Source organism: Synchiropus splendidus, chromosome 13, assembly GCF_027744825.2.
Source record: "Synchiropus splendidus isolate RoL2022-P1 chromosome 13, RoL_Sspl_1.0, whole genome shotgun sequence".
NCBI classification, from domain to species: Eukaryota; Metazoa; Chordata; class Actinopteri; order Syngnathiformes; family Callionymidae; genus Synchiropus; species Synchiropus splendidus.
In genome coordinates this window covers 17,851,343-17,869,080 of record NC_071346.1, presented here as the reverse complement: position 1 = coordinate 17,869,080, position 17,738 = coordinate 17,851,343, and the positions used below count along the sequence as shown (strand labels likewise).

Below are 17,738 nucleotides of genomic sequence, written 5' to 3'. Positions count from 1 at the left end.
CTTCTTAACACACACTTAACATTGGACGTTTTGTGGGCAACTTCTTTCCCTGTCTTCATCGTCGTCACAGCTGGCCTCTGTAGAACGCAGTATCAGTGGGCAGCAGTATAGTATCATGGTGTTACAGAGCATCACAGGGAAGTGCAGAGTATTTTGTTCCAACCAGTTTTGTTCATACAATTCAACCATGAAGTTTTAGTTGACTGGTTTCTAGTTAATGATTATGGTCTAAAGACACCTGATTGGTGAAAGGTGTCCTATGTTCGTTGGAACAAAAATCTGCAAAGACTGCTGCTCTTTTAAATGCCCACACCTAATTAAGCAGAATACATACCTTTTTCCTTTTACACACATCAATTTGATTCAGGAAAAAGACTGCCGAGGCAATCCCCGGCACTTGCTTCACAGACAGAAATGGTTTGTTTTGTGATGGAATGTCAGCTCTTCACATTGTGTCAAAGTTGACAAATAATAGTGAATGTGTTCAAAACTGAACAATCATATCCTGTTGAGTGTGACATCCGACAGGGCTGGCGAGCGTAGTCATTCCCAAAGCGCCGCAGACTCCGGGCCGGGACGTTCAACGGGGTCGACAAGGGCGGTGGAGGCGGAGAAAGGAGCTGGGCGGGCCCAACAAGAGCAGCGGGGAGGGCTGCGGTGCGAAGTGTTGTTGCTCCGGAACATGAATGAACCATGCTCGGTATCGGAGGCTTCACTCTCCCGGTTTGCTCGTTTCTCGTGCTGCACATCCCGGTTTTGACGCAAAGCATCCGCTGGCCCCCTAAGGTAAGTATCTGGTGTTTCAGTGAGTTTTCATGGCATGAGGAGGATACTAACCGGGTAGTTGCTCAGTACTTCTGTGGTATAACCACTCATGTGCTGGTGCTCACTCCACTCTCTGTTGGAACTGTTTTCACTAATAAAATGACTCACCTTTCTAAATTCTAATCAAGCAAAAGGGCCCTAGTCGCCGTGAAGCTTAGCGAACTGATAGCAAGATTCACGGTCCTTGCGGTGGACCTCCTCGAAAAGCAGCAGCTACTTCGAACATGGCAGTGCGTGGAACAACAGTGCACCCTCCCAGTTACCACATACTCATTGATAGTTTCAAATGTAGGCACGTGAGGTAAACTGCCAGAAAGAAGAGCTGACTTCCAATTTCGAAATGTCTTCGTGAAAACTAGCGCCTACCAATCAGTCCTGCATTTAACTGATGATTTCCCCATTACAGTGGACATAGATTGTAGGTTTAAATATTGAGTTGATGGGGTGACATCCCCTGGCAGTCTTGTCATTCCTAACTGGTGGAGGCAGAATCCTGACATCACCACGCAATTTTTAGAACTAATTTGCTTCTTGTTAACCAAAACCAATCTTTCTCCAGTACTATTGTTCCCATTAAATGTTGCATGCCTACTGAAAGAGAGAAAAAAAGAGGAAACAACATGTTAAATGCCAAATGAAGTTGCCTTTTGAACTTGGTCCTACACTGAGTGACTCCCTGGCTGAACCTTCCTCACCGGAAAACACAAAAAAAGTGATCTCTTATTTGCATATATCTCTTTTTATTAAAACATATTATACATATATGTTATACATCACAAATGCGCACGTATACAAAACTGAATTTGAAAAATGAACTGGTGACTGACCATGTGGTTGTTCAGTGCTTATTTTTGTTATCCCACATTACACAATTCAGAAACACACGCAGCAGTTGTAGGTCTGTATTTATAATAACACATATGAGCGACTGCGTAATCCGAAGTTACAGGTGGAGTTCAAAGGCAGGAGTGAAGCACACTGGAGACCTGAGCAGACATTGTAACTCATTAGAGGGTCCAAGATCAGACGGAGGTGGAAAGTACCATCTTCTCCAGGGCTGGATGGAGCTAAGTGCAATGTCATTTTGAGATATATGGAGAATCCCCATCCATCTCTCCCTCCACCTTCAATTCAGAGGTGAACTGTCCCCTGAAACCCCACAGCACTTGGGGCACCCCGCCCCTTTCTCCAGTTCTACTGTCATGGGCTGGAGTGACAGTTGTGTGCTACACTGCCTGGCCAAAAAAAAAAGTCGCCACCTGGATTTAACATAGCAAATAGGTATGGGGTTGCTGCAGTTGGTCAGGTGTAGGTTCAGCAACATTATGCGCTCAAAGAATGAGGTCAGCTGGCTACCTGAATATTCTGAATGACCAGGTTATTCCATCAATGGATTTTTTCTTCCCTGATGGCATGGGCATATTCCAAGATGACAATGCCGGGATTCATCGGCCTCAAATTGTGAAAGACTGGTTCAGGGAGCACGAGACATCATTTTCACACATGGACTGGCCACCACAGAGTCCAGACTTTAACCCCATTGAGAAACTTTGGAATGTGCTGGAGAAGGCTTTGCGCCGCGGTCAGACTCTACCATTATCAATGCAAGATCTTGGTGAAAAATTAATCCAACACTGGATGGAAATAAATTTTGTGGCATTGCAGAAGCTTGTCAAAACAATGCCACAGCGAATGTGTGCTGTAACGAAATATTAGTGTGTATGACCCTTTTTTTGGTGGCGACTTTTTTTGGCCAGGCAGTGTATGAAAGCACACATTGAATTATGTAGTAAGCAAAAATGTGTGAGCCATTATATGTTACATTCTCCAAAATCACCACCATTTGATGACTGTTTTGGACACTCTTGGCTTTCTGGTGATGAGCTCCTTGATGTCGTCACCCATCACCTGCTATGGTTTTCCAATAGGTGATTACATCATGAAGGCAAAAAAAAAAGCCAAGGGATCGCAGTGCTGTCAACAAAGCAAGTGGTGGATACTCTGAGTCATATAAAACACATTTAGTTATTGATACATTTTTTCTTTGTCATGTATCCTGCTTCATATGTTTGATGTCTTCAGTATGTGTCTGCAATGCACAAAATAGCTAAAATGAAGAAAATAAGTTCTGCCCAAACTTTCGGCCCGTACCGAATGTTGTTTAATAATTTGGGATTCATTGTTCATTCTCAAATATTAGTTCGTTCAGGTATGCAATGTGGTAAAGATTTGTATTTTTGTGTATACTGATGCTTTGATCTTTGTGTCATCTTTGATGTTTAGTGTGTGTCTTTAATGTTTTTTACTGTTACTGATGTGACAAGTCAAATTTTCTAATCTAATTTGGATGCCAAAACTAGCTCCCCTTCAGTGGATGTCTGTTTGGCTCACCAAGGAAGTTGTCTTGCAAACGGGAATCATATCATCAATCAACATCAATTTTCATAATCATAAACACTCATTTTATTTTCTAAGGGAACCAGTTCTAACCTCTTTGATAAATGGAATTTTTACTCATCCCAAAATTGCATGAGTGAGTATGACAGCCCTGCGAACTTATGGCCCACTTAAAGTTTGGGTAATGCTTAACAGAGATCCAAATTAACAGTCACTTTCTCTAAACGGGTTCAATGAGCTGGAGGCAAATCTTTTAGAACCGGTGGAGGCCTTTGTTGTACCCTGTTCATTCAACACGTCAGTTGGACCTAGAATTCATAAATATGCCATTGAATTGACCCCAAGTCTTCAATTTGTGTTTCTTAGAGTATTGTTCAGCCAATTTCTCTGTCAAGTTTCACTTGTATGTACCTTCACTGTCAGGTATTTGTGTGTTAACGATGTGTGTTTGCCAGGACAGAAGTGAACTGAGGGTGGAGAGGCGTAACATCCATCTACAATTGCAGAACTATGAAGGCCCTGTTGTCAAAAAGTCACCAGCCAAGGTACAAAAACACTTTCATTTTTTGTCTATAATGTGTTTTCAGTGCATATAGGAAATCCTGAATGTGTCAATGCTATTGAGGTATACCAAGTCTGCGTGTTCTGAGCATACTGGAGATGGGCGATAACTTATTGTGCACAATACACCATGAAAAACATTCGATGAATTGTGCACCTCACAATGAATTTGATAAGCACACGCAGCAACAACACTGGACTAGCATACATGAATAAAACCATGACGTTGCGCCATGCTCTCCAGCTCCACGGTGTTTGATAGCCGACATCGGCTTGTGACAGTTGTGGAGAGTTTGGTAGACATTGGTTCATGATGGTACTTCAAAACGTATTTGTAATTCAGGAAACCTTTCACAATGACATTGGTTATTAATAATGACATGGTTGACTTTGAGTCTTCGGATCGCTGTTAGTTTTATTAGATTGAGTGGTTGTCTGCCTTTGTTCATATCATCACATGCAGGTCTCCCGCTGCTCTAGCGCCTTGGCAAAACACCGTGTTGAAAATAATTGGATACTTAATGGACGTCCGCTCCACTATTGGCGGTGGCGTCCTCCTCCGCATCACCGATTAGGGTTCCCTGATTGCAGACACACTCAGACAGGCAGCACTAATTTTACAACCTGACATCAGTTAGGGACCCGCAACAAGCAAATTAGGTCAAAGTAATGAAAATTTCAAACATGTAAATGAACCAAAAAAAAAAACATTTTAGGAGAGGGAATTGTGAAAAAAAATTTCATCACACTAGAATAATGACTGACAGTTTGTCTAATGATTTTGACAGTAGAATATGACTAAATGATTATTTATTCAGATTATTTCTAATATTTCTTCAACAACATCTGGGAAATGTGTCCAGATGGGCCCATAGTTAAACTAAACTGTTAAGTGACATGAGATACAGCAGACAGATGGCTCAATTTAGTCATTAAATAAAACTGGCAGAGGTGTCTGTGAGACATGACCGGGTTCTATAAGAGATGTGAAACATTGAATTTTCATCTCAACACTTGGTTAACTATTATATTTCAACATAAACAAATGTTGATGCTGGAGACAAACTCATTATACAACAGTTCCAAGAGACTGTCCAACACATGTAATAGAATGAAAATGTATTATTGCCAAAATGACAAATGTATCTTTTTTTTTTTCGCCCATCCCTAGAGCATACCCTGCACACATGGTGAAAAAGGGTGCAAAGCCAATTATACAGGCAGACAAATGTCAAATGAGTCAGTTGGGTTAATCGTTTTTCCATTATACTTCAAAAATCATAAACCCCCCAAAACAATTGACTCTAAATGGTTCTCATCAACACTGAGAGGGATTTTCCAAATAGAGGTGGTACTACCAAATAGAATGTCTATTTCGCTGAGAGATTAGTGGACCGTGTTTCAGCGAATGTTCATGTAAGTGCAAATGTAGATGCAATATTTTTTGACATATTTATGTCTAAATCCTAGTTTGTCTTTGAAAAATATTATATATAAATTATGTAAAAATATTATAAAAGTTTCTTTTCTTTAGGAAGAGGTGTTTCATTGGTGGGGGGAGTGGTCAAGCTGGTCATCTTGTTCAAGGAGCTGTGGAGGAGGGGTGAGGAGCAAGGAGAGGCACTGTCTTATTCAGAGGTAATAGTGCTTTTATTTTTAAATCAAGTAAAAAATTGATTTGTTGTGTGCTAATATAATATACAGAGGGTCCTGTATTTGCTTAACTCTTGACTTGAATAAGAAGTCAAAAGATTGGCTTCTTTGATCTTGAAACCCATTACTGTCATCCATTATTAACTTCATTCTGCTCCCACTGCGGGTCCTGGGTCTCTGCCTCTTTCATCTCTTTTCTTCATGTGTTGAATAGTGTGGGCAAACATTAATATTCGTCCATATAATTGTCTGCCAGGAACATACCTTGTCAAAGCTTTGATATTTACTACTTGATCCAAAACAACAAATGATACATTTTCATTTATGGGGTGTTCCCGTAAGACATCTCAGTGAAGAATTGACATTGAAGCATCAAGGCGTTTTGGTGAGCAGTAACTTGTTGCCCACGGTCGATGGACAGTGGAGTGTAATGGCTGCTTTTCTGACCAAAGAGATGCTGCAGACTAGCAGCCACTTCAGTGGTTTAAATATTACAGGAAATGAGATGATTAGAAATAACATAAACCTATTCTATTGTGTCAGAGTTGTTATGTGCAGCACCTATGTGTTGCATTCACACAGTTACTTGGCCCTTGGATTGTTTTTTTGTTATTGTTTTTTCCCTTTTAATGAATCAATTTATATTCAACATCAATGACTTTTTTAAGTATTGTATTTGTCAGTCCTCACAACAAACTTTGACAATCACAGTCCTTCCCAGAATACAAAGGTGCCTGTTTGTGACACTCATCAGCAAAATAACTATCTGCGGTGTGAGCTTTGGATGACTCATTAAATTATCATACTGTGAAAGAATAATCCTCCATTTCTGAGAAATGTGCTTCTTCAGAACACGTGGAGAAAAAACTTTGCTTTGCCCACTCCTTTGCGTACAGTTCCAATTATGTAATCCGCAAAAGACCACGAGATTTGACGCGCAACACTTGACCTTGCCACTGATAGAGTTCATGAAGCAATTTTTAAACCAGCTGTTGCCTTCAAAGATGAAGATGTGTATTCTGGCTGGGAATGAGTCAAGTGATTTGCCTTTGCACAACACCACACTACAAAGTGCTGTGGATTAGGTTTTTTTCGAAGTTTTTTTATATTTTTTATTATGATCAAGTGTACATCAAAAAAATCATTATTCATCAAAACAAATGACAGTTCCTTTATCAACAAAACCCCCCATAAAAAACACCATCCCAAAAACAACTGCAATTTGAAAGATATTTATACAAACTTAAATAGAATAATAATTGTGTTAGAAACAGAATGAGTAGCCCAATTTCGTTCAGAACCAGTTAATGGACACATGAATGGTTGTAGAATAGCAATGCAACTTATCAGTTGTTTCCAAAAAATATTATTTAATGCCATATTTTATAACAGGTGCTTAGATTACCTCTTGTGGCATATCAGAATTTCTCCAAAGGAGCATGGGGCCATTTTGAAAAGCCATAACTTAATTACCTTTAAATAAGAAACATTTAAAATGTCATTTTGGAGGTTCCTCTTTTTGTATATTTCATGACTGGAGAAGAAACTCCAGGACCCCTTTAAAATACTTGTTTCGTTCATGAGTAAATGCAGTGTTGTCCATCTTTCTACCAGGTTTTCTACCACCGAGAGTATAAACAACTCATATTGCATCGGCTCTCCTAAACAGTACCAGCTCTGCCCAAACCAGGTTTGCCTCTACGTTCCTTCTATTTGAGTAAGTTTGAATGCTGACACACCTCGGTTTTGTTTTAATCAGCCTTGTCCCAGCTCAAGCCTTAGCTTCAAACAGCACCAGTGTTCACAGTTCAACTCTAAAGCATTTGGAAGAAATTATTATGAGTGGATTCCTTTGTACCCAGGTATTTAAATACTTCAGAAATCTGCAGATGGTGTGCAGTCATGGTGTGACATCTTGTTTTTCATCAACTTAATGTCCCCAACAGCCGATTACATCAGTATTTCCAATAAACCATGTGACCTACAGTGCACGACCGTCAGTGGGGAGAGGCAATTGTTAGTTCCTGCTCATGACGGCACCTTTTGCCGTGACACAAAATATCATGGCATCTGCATAGAGGGTACATGCCAGGTAAGCTCAACAAACATCAGCAAAACTGTTCTGTCCACCTATAAAGGTATGCCTTGACTTATGTGTTTTAATTGTGTTGTGTCAAAGCATTCTTATCTCAGGTTTTTCCTGTTAACATTAATGAAAATGTAGAAATGTACTCGAAAGTTGTGAATATTGTACCGAACAATGCAACAGAATTTACTGTGAAAAGGTTCTTCTCACACGTTCCCAACATTTCCTTTATTTCTCACTCCTCGCGTGTGTGCTTCGTCTGAAACTGCTTTGCGAGACAAAGTGCAGGTCTCTAGCCGGGATCTAGTCCACGGCCAAAACCCAACTCGCTTGTGTTCACATCTCGGACTTCTGAGCTAAAAGAGCTTTGTATCAAGATAGAACCAGCAGTGTGAAAGCGCCCTTAGTTCCTACCATGCACACACTGTGTCTGTCCTCAGTGTACATCACCCATTTCTTCTCAGCACTTTCGTTCAACTCACTTCGATGGAGCCACAGTTAGAACGACAACATTTGTGCAAAACTTACACACGAATGCATGCAGAATGTGACATGCCCCCAATGGACAGTTACTGTTAAGTGGCAATATCACCATCATCTTTGTTTTGTGTTTTTCTATAATCCGTACATCAATGAGGTACACAGCAAAATATAACTAATAACACTCATTAAAAACAGTTGGGTGTCATTAGCGTGTGCCTTTTGCATTTAACTTTAGTCCTCAACTGAAACGAAAAAATAATTCAATAACTAAAAACAAATTGATGGCCGTAATGATAAGGGCAAGGAAGGACTATTACAGCCCAAAACTGGAGGAGAACAAGAGCAACATCAAGGAAACCTGGAAGGTGTGGCACAGAATATTGGCAAATGTTTGCAAATATAACTGTTTTTTTTCTTCCAACAATCGCTGTGCATACAGGCGCATGACGCACGCTCTAGTCCGTAGGCCAAATAGTGAACAGGAAAGTACCATACAGGGATTACGAAAGCATTGAATCTTAGGCACCTCTAAGTTCGAGATATTGAGATTTATTTTTGAATGTTTGACTCATTGGCATGCAGGAGAGTGACAATAAAAGTAACTGTAATCTTAAAAATGTAATGAAGTGATCAGTGTGGTAATGTGTTTCTTTTGATGCAGCCAGTGGGATGTGACGGGCAGCTGTATAGCACAAAGAGTGTGGACCGGTGTGGTGTTTGCGGAGGAAATGGGACTTCATGCCAGCGAATTTCAGGCTCGTACAGGAAGGCACTCACACAGTTAGGTAACACACACACACACACACACACACACACACACACACACACACACACACACACACACACACACACACACACACACACACACACACACACTTGCCTACGCACATATGCACATGCCATGTTTTTAGATTTTGTGGGGAGATGCTGTCATGCTTCCCCCAGCCTCTCACCCTAAACCTAACCATCCCAAACAAATGGCTGACCTAAATCATGACTCTGAACCAAACTTGATGACCCAGTTTGAAGACTTCATCGTCAAATTGAGGCTTGACCTCGTAGGGACCAGCTAAAAGTCTCCACAATGCCATGCAGTCCTTTCAAGTCAAGAATTGGTGCCCACAAAGTAGGATAAACAAAGAACCATCACACATATGCACTCACTCTCCCATGTAGACAAGTGGGCTGATGTTACACAGACTCAAGATGTGCATTGACCTCTGGAACCAAATCAGTGATTCTTTGCTTAAGTCATGCAGGATTTTATATCAGATATTTTGTTATCAGGTTATTTGTTCATCATCAACATACCAGCTGGAGCCACCGATATTCAAGTCATTGAGCGACACAAGACTGAGAACATCCTGGGTGAGAACCTCCATCTTTTTTCAGGTCAATATACTGAATAGCATTATTTGACATGCTTTTATATATATATAGATATATATATGCACTGCCAATAATAAATCACTCTTATTCAGCCTTATCAGATGAAGAAGGAAACTTTATCTTCAATGGAAACACAGTGTTTGACCATCCTCAGAACTTTAAAGTGGCAGGAACAATAATTAAGTACCGCCGCCCTGGAAATGTTTTTGCTGATGGACTGGAATACATCATTGCCCCGGGACCCACTCTGCAGGGACTTAATGTCATGGTAGAGTACTTATACCTCTCATGACTCACTGGCTTTTAACATTAGTTACTGACAGTTTTGTTTTTGTGTGCAGTACTACAACATTAATGGGAAGCTCCCACACATCACCTATGAGTACACCATTCCTCTCCAGCCTCATCCTGCCACCGCAGTTGAAGACATCACCTTGGGCCCTCTCCTCACCTTACTAAACTACACCTATGAAAATGTTAACAACAGCAGAGGGATGGCAAACGCCCATCCCTATGAGACAGACCCCCAGCAGAAGAAAGATGAGCAAGTGGTGTGGGATGGTCTGACACCAAGTCCGCACCCTCCTGCTGCCATGGTGATGTACAGACCAGTTGATACCACCAGGCAGGTTCTTAACAATAATGTGGAAGGAGGAGCTCCAGGGCCACCTAGCTACTGTGAGTTGCATGTATCGTCCAACAGAGACTGTACTGTGATGCTTTTTGTAGCTGAACATTTTTATGCCATTTCTCAACACAAGATATGAGGTACCCGCTCATTTGACTGGTATTGGCAGAGTTTACAAGATAGAGTTGCATAATAAGGCAGTAAGAAACGTACAGAGGAGGTCATCACAGTGATGGTCAGGCACATGTTGCTGGAACTCAGAGGATTAACACTTTGAGCACCATGACGACTGCATTTCGACATTTAGACAAACCTAACTGCAAAGATGTAGCCTGATGTAGTTACTACTTTGCACAAGCAGGTGGCGGACACCGGTAACTTTTATATGATCAACATTTGTGGTGTTTCCATCACCCCTCAGCAGCCTGTAGGTATGTCGTGGACAGTTGGCAAGTGAGCCAATTTGACTGGCTCAAATTGTGATCCCGATGATGAAGATTTTCACGATATGACCGTGAGTGCTTCTGTGCGTAGTGTCCAATCATGGTGAGTCAGCAGGCAGTGCATACTGGATCATTGTTGCGTCAGAGATGAGGAAGAGTGTCAGATAAGACCTGCAAGTTATGTCATACACTATTGCTAGGGGCAGGTCACTGAATTCACTTTCATCCTAAACTTTGGGTTTAGTTTCTTGCCTTAATCTCTAACCGTGTTCATGCCACAGCCTTTTTAAATAGCGATGTCAATGTACAAAATTTCATTGAAAATACACAAGTGCCCAAAATGCCAGCATCTGAGGCACAAGTGGGGATACCAGGGGCTTCATGTATCAATGATGTGTATGCACAAAAAATGCCTTATGCTGTTTTTCACAGCAAAGTTTGTATACGTATAGAGTGAAATGAACTGGAAGGATGTGATGCCTGACACCAATGACGTCTGCCACTATGTTCTCAGTAGAAGAGTACGTCAAAATATATTTAATAAATAAAATTATACATAATAAATACATATATATATACTAGGGCATCAACTTTTCCCAGTTCACTTCCAACATTCTGTGTGCCATCTACTAATTCCATTATGAGAATTTTTAAAAATATATATTTTTACACAATTTATTTGTTGGTCATTGAAAACCTATAAAATATAACTTTTCCATTCCAGTAACTGCTTTAAGTAAAGAGTCAAGTCACAATAATAATAATACTTTTTATACAGGCCAAGCCTGACACACTCAAAATCTTTATCTCCTACCTGTTCAAATGTTTTTCACTGAATAATGAAAGATTTCTTTACATTTTACCAATTTGTATTGTAGAGGGCCGAACATATGTATGTATGATTTGTTTTCTGTATGAGTAATATATGAAACCGTGTGAGGTTGTTTGTACAAATGTGAGCTTGCAGTTAAAAGTGTCAGGAGTTGAGGATGGTTTTTATTGGGAGTGCCTCGGAAGGACAAGAGTAAAAACTATTTTATCAGGTGGACAGCCCACGTTGAGAAGGAGAGCCAGACACAAAAATGTGGAAATGTTGATTATAGAATATTGAGAATGTAGGTACAAGATAGAAAGGGAAATGGAAGGCAATCAATAGAATAGTTAATGGATGCCGAAAAGAGGACATGAGGAGGTTGGATGTGCCCAGGGACGGTGATCAAGAAAGGAAAAAGTGGAGAAGGTTGACAAGAAATGCTGAGTTGGACTCGTGACTGCTCTGTATTTTTTACCTCTTCTTAAATTTTTAGTTCCCAAGGAGGCTTCCTCCAACTTGATCGATGACCCTTCAGCTACTGGTGACAACACATTGGTTCCTTCTTTTCCGGGTATGTAATATCCATAGAATGGTGTGATTCATGGCTGACTTCTATGGCCTTCATTTTAAATTTTAATTAAAACAAGCAGTCAGTGGTCAACCAATTTTGTTATTAAAATATTTAAACAAATTCACTTTTATTTTTGTGTTCAACTCTGTTCAGTATTTTCAAGTGAATCTACTGTGATCCGCAGGTAGTCAGAGTGTTCATTCTGTTGTGCTGCCTGAGGCGACACCATTTCTTCTCCTGGAGAAACATCATTTCAATAAAACACACTCCCACACTAAGCCAAACGTGCAGTCAGTTCAACGTACAGTGATTGAGCCAAGTGCTTTATCACATGCTCCGAACACTGACTCAGAGCTGGAGCCACCAACAAAAATACTTTCTCTTACTGAAACAAGAGACAACAGCTCAGATTCCCAAACACCCAAGTTGGTGCATATGCAGCAGGCGGTCGCTGTGCTTGCTGCCAGCACTGAAAGGTAAAAATCATGTTCATGTAAATTTCTGAAAACCATGATGTTCGATCTTGTCTGCATTTCTCTAGCAATGACTTTGATGTGGGTCTAGTTGCGGACATCAGTCTCGCAGACATGTACCGCTGGAAGGTGTCTGCCTATGCTCCCTGCAGCTCAACCTGTACCACAGGTATGAAGTCATATGTTGATTCTTAAACCTTTACTGTCTTAGTGAACATTCAATACCGAATGACTTAGGATGACGTTGGTGCTAACATTCAGTATTATACATTCTTATTCTTATTATACATTATACATACTTCAACCTCATTTGTACTGTGTAACTCTTGCTTACTTCCACAACATTGTTCCTGGACTCTTATCTTCAAAATCATGCCCACCCCATCTCTCCTCCTGCCTACCCCATGGTAAACAGTCTTGAATCCACCCCGTCTACGGTGTTCCTGCCCTTTATTTCCTACTAATTAATTTCTGTTGTTGATCAGTCTTTGGGTCCAGAGTGAGTGAGTAGAATGGGGAAGGGTCCTCGCAGTATATATGTGACTATCCCACTGTTGTTATTATTGATTTTCTTCTCTATATTTTGGGTTGAAGCACTTGTGTCTCTGCCTCTACAGGTATAAGCACCAGCTATGCCCTGTGTATACGTTATGATGGGAGTGAAGTTGATGACAGTTACTGCGACTCTCTGACTAGACCTGAGCCCACACATGAATTCTGCACTGGAAAGGAATGTCCTCCAAGGTATTTCCCTCCTTATTAGGACGCATGGGATTTGTTCACAACTACATCCAAATTATCAGAAGCATGAATGAACATCGACTGTAAAAGAAGATATGGTTCACATGCACCCATTTCATTTGGATTTTCCTCTTCCTGTAACCTTAATGTTCACTGCAATTCTCCCATGTATACGAGTACATAAAAAAAATATCATAATAGGCAAATCTTTGGGCTTTTGTCAAGAAGAACGTAAGAGACACCAGACTCAATAATGTCAATGACCCAAGGCAGTTGCCAAGTAACCTGGGCCTCCATTACACCTGAGCAGAGCTACAGGCAACCCGCCTCCATGTCACCGCGGCCAGATGCAGTAATTCATCCTCAAGGCAGCCAAGCATTCAGAAGCCTGCCGTTTGTTATGTTTTTGTTTTGTGATTTTACTGAGGTAATTACTCTTGGATTTTCAGTATTTGTTGGTTTAGAGTTAATCATCAAAATTTGATAAAAACGAAGCCTGAAGTATTCGATTTAATGTGATATTAATCTATATAAAATTAGTTTCACTTTCTAAAATGACAAAAAGACGTAAATTTAATAGTGGTGGGACTTTAATGAGTTTATTGCAATTAAATTAATTAATTGTAATAAATGCGTGAAAATATTTTAATCACATGTAATCATTTTATTTTAATTTAATTTGATTTAATTTAACTGTTTTTAAATTCTCTGATTAATTAGATTAATTTTTTTAATCGAATCCCACCCCTAATATTCAATTTTAAATATAGTAAACACAAATAGTGACCATTATGTAAGCTAATTTCTGTGCCTCTTCTTTGCTATTTTAAAAAATGTGTCATCTCTTTTGCTGCCGTTTTAAAAAGATAAATTGAAGTGTGAGTGGACTCTATCATTAATGTATCTGCCATTGTGTGTTTAGGTGGGAGACGAGCGGGTGGAGTGAGTGCTCTCGAACTTGTGGAGAAGGGTTTCAGTATCGGACTGTGCGATGCTGGAAGATGCTGTCACCAGGCCTCGACTCTTCAGTCTATGATTCCTTGTGTTTGTCACATGACCTTCACAAGCCAGCAAATCGTAAGGTTTGCTTTGGCCAGAGCTGCGGACCTCAGTGGGAGGTGTCAGAGTGGTCAGAGGTACTGCAGAATCCTCGCCATTGAGTTCATTACATTTCAGTTTCAATCCCACATCTCAGCATAGAAACTACACCACTTTCAATGTCATGAAGTTTGGAGGTTTGCTGAAGGTTGCTTTCAAATCTGACAATTCTTTGTGTTGTAATGTTTCTGTTAGTGTTCTGCTCCTTGTGGTTCTCGAGGGCTTCGCTCCCGGGAGGTTCGATGCTCAATGGAGATGAAATTGTGTAACGATTCGTCTCAGCCAATGAAGAGTCAAGAATGTGAAGGCCCTCCATGTGACCGGAGGTGGACTGTGGCTGATTGGGGACCTGTGAGTTGCCCTTCCATGTTTCAATTCTTAATATTCAACTTTCTCCAAAGACATATTCTTTGGACCCCAGTTTCCAAATTTTAATGAAACCTTAGTCAATTTTAAAAGCCCATGCATATCAGTGCTCAGGTGTTTGTGGAGAAGGAAGGATGGTGCGAGGTGTCACATGTCGGTCATCTACCGGGGTTGTGATGTCAGAAGAGCAGTGTCCTCCTTTCCTACGACCCCTGGCCATCTACCCTTGTGGTGACAGAGACTGCGCTCCCCACTGGGTGGAACAGGAGTGGCAACAGGTATCATTTACTTCAGTTTGTTCGTATTACTGTTGTTTATTTTTCAAGTTGTTGTGTCTATAGAGTGACCAGGGTTTTATTTCTTAGTGCAATGCCACATGCGGTCGTGGGGTGAAGAACCGTCAAGTGGTGTGTGCCGGCCTGGAGGGCGGTGTGTTCAAAGAGTTTCCTGAGAGCAGCTGTGGTCATAGGAGCAAACCAGAGACCAGCTCCTCATGTTTCCAGAGACCCTGCTCTAAGTGGTTCACCACCTCCTGGTCTCAGGTATCTTCACTGCACAAGCTTTTTCTTTGTTTGTTTTTCAGGTGAGAAATTAGTTCACAATTAGTTTAAGAAAAAAAATCGAAAAGTAAATAAGTATTAAATTGGAGGGAGTTTCATTTGTGATCCATAATTTTATTCTCTGAAAACTGGAGATTGATACTACCACAATCGACCATGTTGTGAAGGGATTAGTGTAACTTTCTCATGTACAGAACTCGGTACACCATTCTCTAATTGATGTGATGTTGTTCTCATCCTCCTTCAGTGCAGTAAGACCTGTGGGAGCGGTGTCCAGGTCCGGGAAGTGAAATGTTATCAAGGGGAGGAGATTGTTACTCGGGGACACAGCTGTGACTCTTCCCTCAAGCCAGACGCCAAACAGAAGTGTGATATTCAGAGTTGTCCCACCGACTCAACAGGTATGCAAACACGCTTGTTAACAGCCTTTTCTCCATCTTAAATTTGTGTCAGCATATATGCATACTCATGTACATGTATGTATGGTTATATAAGTGGGGTTAACATTAGAGCTTGTCTTCCACAATTTTCAGAACCCTTTTGTGGTAGTCATAATTTCTCCAGCCACTTCTTTGAAATTGAACTAAAGCCAAGATACTGGTAAAGAGTTTAAGTGTCACCGACGTCGACATTGACCAATGCATAAATAGAAGGAAGCAGTGCAGCGCTGAGGGTTACCACTCGTCCCTCATTCTTTAAACTTGCATCATCCATTTCTGTTACGCCGTCAGGAACTACCTCCAGTGACATCACAAATGCTCATTTACGGTTACCGTGCTCTGCAACACAACTCGGAATTTGATTCACTCAGGACTAGTCTTACAATTGTTCAGTGTTCTAATTCAGCATTACTAACTTTGTAGGTAATATATGATCATTTCATACTGCATATTTATGCATTGTTCCAGGGGCATGTCGGTAACACTTCAAAACAGATTTCTGGATTAGGATCCTACACAATTTTTGTACTTGGCGTGTATTTGAGATATTTCCTTTAACTTGAATTACAAATAATGATTAATTAATTTCCACAATAATTTAATCAGTATTTCCCTTCGGTGAAATTTCAGTGTCTGACTCCCACTTTTGATTAAAGTTAATTCAGAACCAGAACCAGCACGGGCGCCGTCTCCCTCAGGAGACAGCTCCTGCAATGATAAGCCGACAGCCAACTGTGCCTTGGTGTTGAAGGTGAAGCTGTGTACTCATTGGTACTACAGGAAGGCCTGCTGCCAGTCCTGCAACGCACCCCGGCCCTAAACATCCTTCAGCCACAGACCTTAGAGCTCACTCCACACATATAATGGTGCTACAGAAACCTATGCTGCTAGCAATGTACGACCTGAAGACATCAACCTTATTACTGTTAGCCTCACACTGATGTCAAAGGTTCGCTTGTGGTCACCTGTCATTGTACTTTTTTGTTGTCACTCATGGAAATGATCTTGAATGTTGCTTTTTTTATGTTACGATTTGAATACAGTTGCTTATATTTGGTCCTGACTTGAATGAATATGAATCTACTTTTTATGTATTTCTGTGATAATGTGCATTAAAATGACATGAACTCTCTGATAAACGAATGAGTTGAATAAAAACTATCTCAGTGGAAACTGAGATGACTAAATACTAAGTCCCATTGTGTCTGTGATTTACTTGTGCCTTGTATTACCTTGTTTCACTTTCAGTTCTGTGTTTTGATTTTAGTGGACACTTTGTACAGCCGTGTTACTTTAGCGTCTTTCTGTCTCACTCTTTTCGTTGCCAAGAGAGGTACATTCCCACTTGTTGATCTGTCGTCATGTCGACTCTTCTCTTCGCTTGAGGTGGCTGCAGGGCAAGTGTTGCAGGATTTCTATTTCTTGACACTAAATACAGGCCAGTCCCTCAGCTTTAGCAGGACCAAGTGCAATGGAAGTTGACCCAATGGAACTGACCAGGCTACCTTTTCTACTTCCTCCCACCTTGTCCAAGCCCCATCTTCTAGCTTGACCGGTGCTTTCTCTCCTGAACTGACCTGTTCCGGAGGGATGTTTGCCCGCTATGCTTTGGACTTGCTGACATTGAAATGATGAATGAATATAATCGCCAGGGCCTTTTTTCATTTAAACAATGTCAATTGTTTTTCAGGTTTGTTTCCCTTCACAGCATACTCACTGATATTTTAACATAGCTCAAAAGATTAAATGTTCTCCAGACTTCTCATGTGGCATTGTCTTACATGTGTGGTGTGGAATGATGGGAAACTGGTCGATGGCACCGTGTCTGTTTTGTCTCCTGTATTTTGGATTAGAGGCTTCACCGTATTTATTTCGCATGAAATGGAATTACTTGACGAATGGCTCAAATATACTGACATTTGACCACTGTAATTAAAGACTATTTGAGTTTAAATTTCTTTACACCTGTGGGTGTGTAGCTCTGACTGATTATTGGGTTGAAGCATCCCCTGTTGGTGCAAAACAATTGTCATGGTAACATGAGTCCCCAGTGTGAATCTCAGACATCACGTATGCACCAGTTACACTGACGAATAGGATGAAAACACGCTCAGGTTGTTCTTCTGGTTCTGGTTTATTTCATTTTTTTGTCTTCACCGATTCACAGCCATGGTGAGTACCTCCATCTTCTGTACTTCGTAGATTCTGAT

At 40.7% G+C, this 17,738-nt stretch overlaps 1 protein-coding gene across 6 annotated transcripts; it reads left to right on the top strand.

Moving 5' to 3' along the window:
- Positions 1-645: 645 nt before the first annotated feature.
- si:ch211-267e7.3 (ADAMTS-like protein 2) lies at positions 646-16,712 on the top strand. 6 transcript variants are annotated; one of them, XM_053883120.1, is made up of 20 exons: positions 646-786; positions 3,678-3,767; positions 5,318-5,421; positions 7,051-7,126; positions 7,196-7,298; positions 7,383-7,528; positions 8,667-8,790; positions 9,293-9,373; positions 9,487-9,662; positions 9,736-10,072; positions 11,773-11,850; positions 12,035-12,326; positions 12,392-12,492; positions 12,941-13,067; positions 13,987-14,200; positions 14,358-14,513; positions 14,636-14,806; positions 14,894-15,070; positions 15,336-15,489; positions 16,185-16,712. In XM_053883120.1, exons 1-20 carry the CDS (start codon positions 694-696, stop codon positions 16,346-16,348), a joined length of 2,964 nt encoding a protein of 987 aa, XP_053739095.1. In that variant the 5' UTR covers positions 646-693; the 3' UTR covers positions 16,349-16,712. The 6 variants fall into 6 exon arrangements, with proteins under 6 accessions (XP_053739095.1, XP_053739094.1, XP_053739099.1 ...); XM_053883119.1 differs by having other exon boundaries at positions 9,293-9,397; XM_053883121.1 differs by lacking the exon at positions 646-786 and adding an exon at positions 1,841-1,962 and having other exon boundaries at positions 3,683-3,767; positions 9,293-9,397.
- Positions 16,713-17,738: the final 1,026 nt, after the last annotated feature.